Source organism: Myotis myotis, unplaced genomic scaffold, assembly GCF_014108235.1.
Source record: "Myotis myotis isolate mMyoMyo1 unplaced genomic scaffold, mMyoMyo1.p scaffold_m19_p_7, whole genome shotgun sequence".
Lineage (NCBI taxonomy): Eukaryota > Metazoa > Chordata > Mammalia > Chiroptera > Vespertilionidae > Myotis > Myotis myotis.
Window position 1 is genome coordinate 14,972,233 of NW_023416379.1, and position 9,367 is coordinate 14,981,599.

The following is a 9,367-nucleotide window of genomic DNA, read 5'->3' on the forward strand; positions in this document are numbered from 1 at the left end:
AAATGCGAGGAAGCAAAAAACACCCAACCGGAAAAGCAAAATGAAAAAAGAATTAAAAAATGCGAGGATAGTGTAAGGAGCCTCTGGGACAGCTTCAAGCGTACCAACATCAGAATTATAGGGGTGCCAGAAGATGAGAGAGAGCAAGATATTGAAAACCTATTTGAAGAAATAATGACAGAAAACTTCCCCCACCTGGTGAAAGAAATGGACTTACAGGTCCAAGAAGCGCGGAGAACCCCAAACAAAAGGAATCCAAAGAGGACCACACCAAGACACATCATAATTAAAATACCAAGAGCAAAAGATAAAGAGAGAATCTTAAAAACAGCAAGAGAAAGAAACTCAGTTACCTACAAAGGAATACCCATACGACTGTCAGCTGATTTCTCAACAGAAACTTTGCAGGCCAGAAGGGAGTGGCAAGAAATATTCAAAGTGATGAATACCAAGAACCTACAACCAAGATTACTTTATCCAGCAAAGCTATCATTCAGAATTGAAGGTCAGATAAAGAGCTTCACAGATAAGGAAAAGCTAAAGGAGTTCATCACCACCAAACCAGGATTATATGAAATGCTGAAAGGTATCCTTTAAGAAGAGGAAGAGGAAGAAAAAGGTAAAGATACAAATTATGAACAACAAATATGCATCTATCAACAAGTGAATCTAAGAATCAAGTGAATAAATAATCTGATGAACAGAATGAACTGGTGATTATAATAGAATCAGGGACATAGAAAGGGAATGGACTGACTATTCTTGTGGGGGGAAGGGGTGTGGGAGATGCGGGAAGAGACTGGACAAAAATCGTGCACCTATGGATGAGGACAGTGGGTGGGGAGTGAGGGCGGAGGGTGGGGCCGGAACTGGGAGGAGGGGAGTTATGGGGGGGAAAAAAGAGGAACAAATGTAATAATCTGAACAATAAAGATTTAATTAAAAAAAAAAAAAAGAAATAGTGTTGTGGCCTTGTTTGGCTTAGTTTGCTCAAGAGCAGTGATACAAATTTATTAATACCCTCTGTTTTCTTAAAAAGTAAAAATTGCCATAAAGCATGTGCCAGGAGATTCAGCCTCATATGGAAATTTTGCCAAGATCTCCCAAAGCAACTTCTCCTTATTTATTACTTTTATTTCACTATTAGAAAGCATTTACAATGGATTACTTAGAGTCCTTATTGCCATTATGTCATAATCTTTCCTTTTTTAATCCTGTAGATCAGTGGTTCTCAACCTTCCTAATGCCGAGACCCTTTAATACAGTTCCTCATGTTGTGGTGACCCCCAACCATAAAATTATTTTCGTTGCTACTTCATAACTGTAATTTTGCTACTGTTATGAATCCTAATGTAAATATCTGATATGCAGGATGTATTTTCCTTGTTACAAATTGAACATAATTAAAGGATAGTGATTAATCACAAAAACAATATGTAATTATATATGTGTTTTCCGATGGTCTTAGGCGACCCCTGTGAAAGGGTCGTTTGACCCCCAAAGGGGTCGCGACCCACAGGTTGAGAACCGCTGCTTTAGATACATTTGTAGTATAAAAGCCACAGCAAAATCATAAATTGTTTCTAGATTTAGAAAAATTGAGGGGAAAAAATCTATTAGTTTAATTCTTCTTAGCACAATACAGTCTCTTCTCTATTATTTCACTTGTTCTCTTATTAAAATCTTCAATAATCAGAACAATCTACAATTTGAAAGTAACCATTTTAGGTATGATTCTATTGCCTCATAAATAATTAAAAATAGTAAGGTTAAATGTGTCAGTTCAGAGAATTACAAAATAGTTAAGTGGTTTTTCCTAAAATTTCTACTATGGAAATCTGTATAGCAAAATTTTCTTTCACTTATTACTAAATTAACATACAACAAAACACTGTCTCTCAATTGCTGGGGTTTTACATTTTATATAAAGTATGAAAGAATCAGAATTACAGGAACATATGCTTTAAGTTAGGATAAATATATCATCCCCTCATATTCCTTATCTAAAGAGTAAAAGAAAAATGAATATGAACAACTATTTCAGCACCACCATCTATAAGGAGCTAAGACGAAAATGTCTATCACATGGGTCCTATTCTTGACAATCTTACATTTTCAGACTATGAAAAATAAATAATTTATTGCATTTTAGAATAATACTTAAATATTCTACAGTTTAAATATGTTATATTAAATAGAACATATAAGAATACTTTGATGTAACAAAATGAATTGGTTTGAGAACCTCTGGCATAGGGAATGGGCTGCATAAATGAATTAGTCATCTAGATTTAGCAAAAAAAGAGAATTTATAAAAAGTTCATAGCTTCAGGGACTTGGTTCAAAGGCTTGAATAATGCCATTTGGAATAGTTTTAGGATTTTCATGGTGGATTCTGGCATCTTCAGACTCATGTCAGCATAAATCCAAGTCCCAATCCTAGGTTTAGTGGCCTTCCAGCCAGGTACTGACTGGAAACCCTAGGCTCCAGCCACAGCCTGCATGCTCCTCCCCGCCCCGCCTCCCCCCCCCCCCCCCCTACCCCCCTCTGTGTTAATGCTCAGTCCTGCAGGCAGCTGCAGGGTGGCCTGTTGGAAGGAGTGAAGGGATTGAAGAGCTGGGCTTTGAGTCCCGGGGGGGACTCCAGGCCAGTCCTCAGTATCCTTTGATCTATAGCTTTCACTGTTTAAACATATGGCATGTGAACCTCTGTTTGGATTCTTGCTCCAAGTCCTTCAAATGTTAAGGGCAGGCATGGGTTAGGCAACATTTGAAATTTTGCTCTTTAAACTGAGAGCATGAAAAAGTCATTTGAGCTTAAGCAGGAGAAGGACAAGATAAAATTTAGATCTTTAAAAATACCTTTGCTATGGTATAATCGACATAAGTTAGTTGCACGTATTTAATGCATACACCTGATAAATTTTGGCACACCAATGAAAGAAACCATTATCACAATTGAGAAAATGAAAGAAATTTTATTTTAAGAACACATATTCAACAAATTACATATATATATATATATATATATATATATATATATATCTGAAAATTCAGTAAGGAGACAAATAACCCAATGAAAGATAAACAAAATATCTGAACAGTCACTTCACCAAAGAAGATATACACCCATCAGAGAAGCACATGACAAGGTGTCAGCACCTCTAGTCGCCAGGAAAATGCCGATTTGCATTTTCCATGGTCCCGCAGGCCTCGTGCCCTGGAAGGGCTGGGGGTCAGGAGTGGCTGCAGAGAGAACAGTTCAGAGGCTATTGCCGTAGGACTAGTAAAAGGGGGTGGTTGCTTGAATTGAGGTGGTGGTTGCGGAGATAGGGGGAGAACGACAAATTAGGGAAATAGACAGCAAGCAAAATGGATAGGCCTTGACACTGACTTAGGTTTCAGAGGGCAAAGTGTTGGAAATGATTCCAAGTTTTCTGGCTCATGCAGTTGGGTGGATGACGATGCCATTCACAAACATGGGGAAGCCGGAGGAAGACCAGGCGTGGTGGAAGGTTGAGTTTATGTTACAGGAGCACCTTTGAGGTCCCTTTGAGGCACCAAAGTAGAATCCTGGAGCTGGCCGTTGGGGTAAGATGTGTGCTGGGCCTTGTCTTGTATTTGCTGTGGACAGAAGTTTAAACGGGAGGAAAGGGAAGAGCAGGGATTGCCAAATCAGATGCCCCTGTCCTGAAAAGCAGGAGGGAGCCTGCTGTGTATCCATGGTCGACACTAGTAAAGCAGGAAGAACTTCTGGTGAAGAGGAGGTTCTGAGGACTTCTTTAAATACTCTGCTTGGAATGCTCGGGGCATTCTGCCAATCTTGGGGTGCCCTGAGCCAGGACAAAGCCTGGCCAAAGCTCTCCTGAGTCTCCCTGCTCCTCCACTTCCCACCCTCCCTATGGCTGACTCCCAGCTTAGATGTAGATTGCATGCATGTAATTGCAGCCTCCGAGAAATAAAAAGTTCTGTAGCGCAGGCTACTTAAAAGTCTTACTAAATGGTCTTCTGTCCAGTTTTCCCATGTGGATTATTTAACCTATTGAAAGAAGGAAAAAAACTCATTATTTTCTTTATTTTTACTAGTACACCTCATTAGTGAATCCGAACCATACTGTTCCATCTCAGTCTGGTTCTCACATTCTTAAAAAGAACAATGGGATCTTTAAATTCATTCAGTTGGTGTTGGGAAGAGGCCAAAATTAGTTAGTGTCCCACTGACACTCAGAATGGCCTTCTAGCCGTACAGTCTAGGAAGGCATTTACAACCTCCCCCCTCTTCTTTTCCTCGTCTGGCATCGTCTAGCTGGTATTCTGCTCTTCCTGTAAATATGGGAGAAAGTAAAAGACACTATTCAGCCGCCTTTGTCTGCAAAGTCTGGCATTTCAGTGGTTTTCTCCGAGGGGTCCTCATTTTTGAAACCCGCTTTGCCATTAACGGAAATCAATCTGAATGTTCCATTGTGCATCTTTCTTCTCCCCTCACAGTCTGAAGTTGCCATGGCCAAGTTTTCGAGCTGAACCTGAAAGACCCTCTCTCATTTCCCCTGTGCCCTGCTTCCAGCCCCATTGAATCCTTGCAGAGCTTTCTCAGGCAGGAGGGTGGCAGCGTGAGGACTGGGAGACCTTGACCTACTCTGCTGACCTAGTGGCCTGAGCCAATCGCAGAGAGGATTGGAACCTCACTTGAGCCTCCCCCCACCCCACCCTCCCCCTGCACCAGCCTCCTGGGAAGGACACTGGAGGGTGTGTTTGCAATGTAAGTCCTTGGCTTTCTGCCCGCCTCTTCTCCAAATAAGAAGGCAGGAGCTGCTACGAGGTGCAGGGGGGTCTTCTGAATTGCAGAGGCCTTGGGACTCATAACTCCTCGCTCCGGTCTCTCTCATCTGTTTTCAGAGCTAACGGGAAAGGGCCAGGATGGTGGAGGCTTTCTGTGCTACCTGGAAGCTGACGGACAGCCAGAACTTCGATGAGTACATGAAGGCTCTGGGTGGGTACAAACGTGTTCTCTTAACCTACGGCTTCAGACACTTGCATCTTTTTTTTTTTCCCCCATTAGATTGGCAAGTGACGAAGGCAGATCACATTGCAATAAAATATCCATTCCCCAGGCTGTGTATTTCCCAGGGAGTGGGTTTTTAATGTGGAAGGTGCCTGCTTTCTCGCCCAGGGCCAAGTCATGGTGCATCGGATGGTCTGCAGTGTCGTTTCCTCTCCAGCAGCCCCTGTGTGGGCATCTCTATATTATTACAGCGCAGTAGTTGTGCTGTGTGATGAATGAGCTGAACCTAAACATGCTCTCATGAAAAATATACCCTAGGACCTGGATTCCAAACTAGGAAAGCCGTTTTCTGCTTAGGGAGCTATTTTGGAAGCTGCTGCTGTCTGCATTGCTTCCCTTTGCTATTTCAGGTGTGGGCTTTGCCACTCGGCAGGTGGGAAATGTGACAAAACCCACAGTAATCATCAGTCAGGAGGGGGGCAAAGTGGTGATCCGGACTCAAAGCACATTCAAGAACACGGAGATTAGTTTCCACCTGGGAGAAGAGTTTGATGAAACCACTGCAGATGACAGAAACTGTAAGGTAAGAAGCCACTGGTCCAGGGGGAGGATGCGGGGAGGGGTGGGATGAAAAAGAGATTCCTGATGACTTCTTTTTAGATGTTGGAAAGGGAAGAATGTTCTCAGTATTTCAGTTCACAGAGAAGGAGATCAGGGTTGGTTTTGCATTCTCGCGTGCATAGGTCATGTTCTGGAAAATGGGTACTTGCTGTAACTCAAAACTTGAATTTATTTTTTTGCAATGTGTTTTCACATCATATATTAAACCTGTTTTTCAAAAAGTATTTAATAGCATTTGTTTGAGAGAATGCGTGTGTTTTATTTACTCTCTCGGATTGCCTCAGATTGAGTAAACAGCTTACCTCATTCCAAGGCTTTGCTTAAAGAGGGGCGACTAGTCTGAAAGCACCTGCTCAGAATTTTTATTTCTGACACATGAAGTTTTTGCATCTAGGTGTACACATTTCAGCCAAATGATGAATTATTAGAGTGTGCATAGCAATGACTCCAGAAACAACACAAGATATGGTACTAATTTAGTAATTAGTTGAACACAATTTACTCAGTTATACAACTCTTTCAAAAATCACTTCCTTTGACTTTTATCTCAGAAAGTGGATCTGTAACTATTTCTGTGTTCTGCTCTTGGTGATTGTTCTCAGTCTGTTGTTAGCCTGGATGGAGACAAACTCGTTCATGTACAGAAATGGGATGGCAAAGAAACAAATTTTGTAAGAGAAATTAAGGATGGCAAGATGGTTATGGTGAGTAATGGCAGTTCTCCCCTCCTTCTTCCTGGGGTTTTCCTCTCCCCCTTTTCTCATCTCCTTTCTCTTCCTCCCTGGGCTCTGTCTCTCCTCCCCTGCCTTTCCTGCACTCCCTTCCCCTTCTCTCTTCCCTCCCTCCTTTCTTCTTTAATAACATTAAGTGATTAGCAAGGTTCTTTAAACAGTTATAAAGCAGAAGCAATAAACAGGTCCTAGCTAATTGTTTCCTCAGCTCTGCTTCTTTCATGATAGAAAAAGAAAAAATCTCCGTGTAGTTAAAAACAACACTGCCAACAATCATGAAAATATATACAGACAATTGATATTCTTATAAGAATATCGAGCTTATTGAATCTCAAAAAATTACTCTATAATTCCTGTAATAAACAAGAGATCTTCAAAAACTTTATATTTTAGTTTGTAGAAGTTATATGAGTTCAGTGCAGGTAATTTCAGAATCTAACACAAAGCATAACAAACATTACAAACCTCCTTTCTAAATTCTCCTCAGAGAGAACCATTTGGATGTTACTTCCCGTCTTTTAAAAAGTACCTTTTACAAGTACCTGTTCAAAACTGGTAGGCATGTAAAAATTATAAAATAGAAAATAATTTAAAAATAATTAATGATGTATAACGTCATAAACTGGGAAAAATGTTATGCCTTAAATTAATCTAGCATCCCAGACACGTGTGTGTGTGTGTGTGTGTGTGTGTGTGTGTGTGTGTGTGTGAGAACTGAGTAATGGTACAGTATTTTGATCACATTGGAATAGTCAACGTATCGTTTTGCTTTTTTTGGAGGGATAGAGTTGCTTTACATATTTTTGGTTTTATTATTTGAGACAACTGACTGTTGTTTTTACTCTGTTTCCCTTGACTGCAATGAGACCTGTCCTAGACTGAGGCATAGGGTTTACATACTCACACTTCTTTTCATGGTGGGAGTGGGAGCAGAGGGACGGTTTTCTTTCATGCTAACAAACACTGGCCCACATTTTTCTGCAGCCATCACCAAAAGAAAGGATTCATTTCTGAAAAATTCAATCTGAATTTTCCTTTATGCTTTTATCTCCATTCCTCCCCCCGCTCCCCCCCTACAGAAAAGCTTAGCTTTGGCTGTCTGACTGTGATCAGGCAAGATCAAGTTCCAAAAAAGTGATGAAGACAATGGATGATACATAAGGGCATGTGCTACTCTTAAAAATCACATCAATACATGAAAACAATGAACATTAAAAAACCCTAAATTTTGTAAAGAGGTTTTATAGCAATTCTTCAGGTTGGGTTTGACAGAGGACCCATGTTCCACGTGTGACCCACCTCATCACCAAGGTTCACACAGGCTGAAGCACGACAGCCAAAGCAAAGAGAATGTTTGCACATTTACCTTTTCCTGCTGATTTTGGAACAAACACCATGTGCCCAAATGATTTGGATTTTCTAAAAACTCTTCAAAAGTTATTGAAAATTATTATGAAACCTACTATATATAGCCCTAGCCGGTTTGGCTCAGTGGATAGAGTCGGCCTGAGGACTAAAGGGCCCCGATTTGATTCCAGTCAAGGGCATATGCCTGGGTTGTGGGCTCGATCCCCAGTAAGAGGCATGCAGGAGGCAGCTGGTCAATGATTCTCTCTCATCATTGATATTTCTATTTCTTTCTCCCTCTTCCTCTCTGAAATCAATAATATATGTATATATATACATATATATTAAAAAGACCTCCAAAAATAAAATAATCAATAAAAATGTATTTAAAAAAAACAAACCTACTATAAATTCCATTCACTTTCATAGTAGGTAGCAAATTTGCTCCAATTACTCTGATAATTTAACGCAAAAGAAATTCTTTTGACCTGAATCTAGAGGGTTAATCTTAGTTTTTGTTTCATTTTCCTTTTAGAGACATGAACTACATATACATATTATTTACTCACTAAATATAAGGGTTTGATTTCATTTTAAGAAAGAAAAAGCTTATGTAGCACTTAATGTTTGTAAATGCCACTATTCTTTTGCATGATATTTAAATCACATGCATAATAATCTTTTTAAAAAATATGTTTTTATTGATTTTAGAGAGAGAGGAAGGGAGAGGAAGAGAAAGATACAAACGTCAATGAGAAACATTAACACCTGTCAGCTGCCTCCTGCATGCTCCCTGCTGGGGACTGAGCCCGAAACCAGGGCATGTGTCCTGACCAGAATTGAACCAGCAATTGACACTCAACCACTGAGCCACACCGGCCGGGCAATGTGATAATCTTTAAAAATTTCAGCAACTGCAGTTCCTGTAAAATGACTTGGCTATCTTTTGATCTTTCAGACTCTTACTTTTGGTGATGTGGTTGCTGTTCGCCACTATGAGAAGGCATAGACGGGTTCCTGATCTGGGCCTGGAGGAGTTCCACAATTTTTCTGTTACTCAAGTCTCATTGCTATCCTGCTATTACAGCACGGCTCATCACATATTAGAAGGTTATCCTTGGTGTGGAGGTAGAAAATGGTGGTTTTAAAACTTCTTTAAAACCGTGTTACTTCAAGCAACTAGCCCAATTTTAATCTGCAAATCTATCATGTTTAATAGTTTTTATTAAGATTTTAAGCCACATTTTAAAAATAAAGAGGTGGATACATTTTGTAATTTCTATTGGAATGTAAATCAAATTGGAATAAAAATATAATACCCAAGAGAGATGTTGTTGTTTTTAGTATCACTAATCTGTCTGGGAATTGTGTATTAGAGTTTTAAGTAAAACAGTCTTCCTATGGCATAAAGTAAGGCTAGAAAAGTTAGCACTTTGTTTAAAACACCAATTAAAAAATGAACCTGGGGATCTGTGGACATGCCCTGTTTAGGTTGAGACTTCCATGGAGAATTTGTGATGATTCAGTTCACTTGGCCAGGATGCAAAGGATTGTATGGTGGGTTGGGTTCACAAATAACCTCTTGCTATGAGAAACAGGCAGCTTGAAGAAGCAGAATGATATACGTGGAAATGTCTTTATTAAAAGGTAAATATAATAAAATATT

At 39.9% G+C, this 9,367-nt stretch overlaps 1 protein-coding gene across 2 annotated transcripts; it reads left to right on the forward strand.

Annotated features, from left to right (window-relative positions):
• Positions 1 to 4,736: 4,736 nt before the first annotated feature.
• Positions 4,737 to 9,017, forward strand: FABP7 (fatty acid binding protein 7). Of its 2 annotated transcripts, XM_036317660.1 has the most exons (5): positions 4,737 to 4,759; positions 4,897 to 4,990; positions 5,413 to 5,585; positions 6,226 to 6,327; positions 8,660 to 9,017. In XM_036317660.1, exons 2-5 carry the CDS (start codon positions 4,918 to 4,920, stop codon positions 8,708 to 8,710), a joined length of 399 nt encoding a protein of 132 aa, XP_036173553.1. In that variant the 5' UTR covers positions 4,737 to 4,759; positions 4,897 to 4,917; the 3' UTR covers positions 8,711 to 9,017. The 2 variants fall into 2 exon arrangements, with proteins under 2 accessions (XP_036173553.1, XP_036173552.1); XM_036317659.1 differs by lacking the exon at positions 4,737 to 4,759 and having other exon boundaries at positions 4,816 to 4,990.
• The last annotated feature ends 350 nt before the right edge of the window (positions 9,018 to 9,367 follow it).

Coding starts and splice junctions, on each gene's coding strand:
- FABP7 (XM_036317660.1), top strand. CDS start 4,918: ATGGTGGAGGCTTTCTGTGCTACCTGGAAGCTGACGGACAGCCAGAAC. Junction 4,991..5,412: donor TGAGTACATGAAGGCTCTGG/GTGGGTACAAAC, acceptor TTGCTATTTCAG/GTGTGGGCTTTGCCACTCGG. Junction 6,328..8,659: donor AGGATGGCAAGATGGTTATG/GTGAGTAATGGC, acceptor TTGATCTTTCAG/ACTCTTACTTTTGGTGATGT.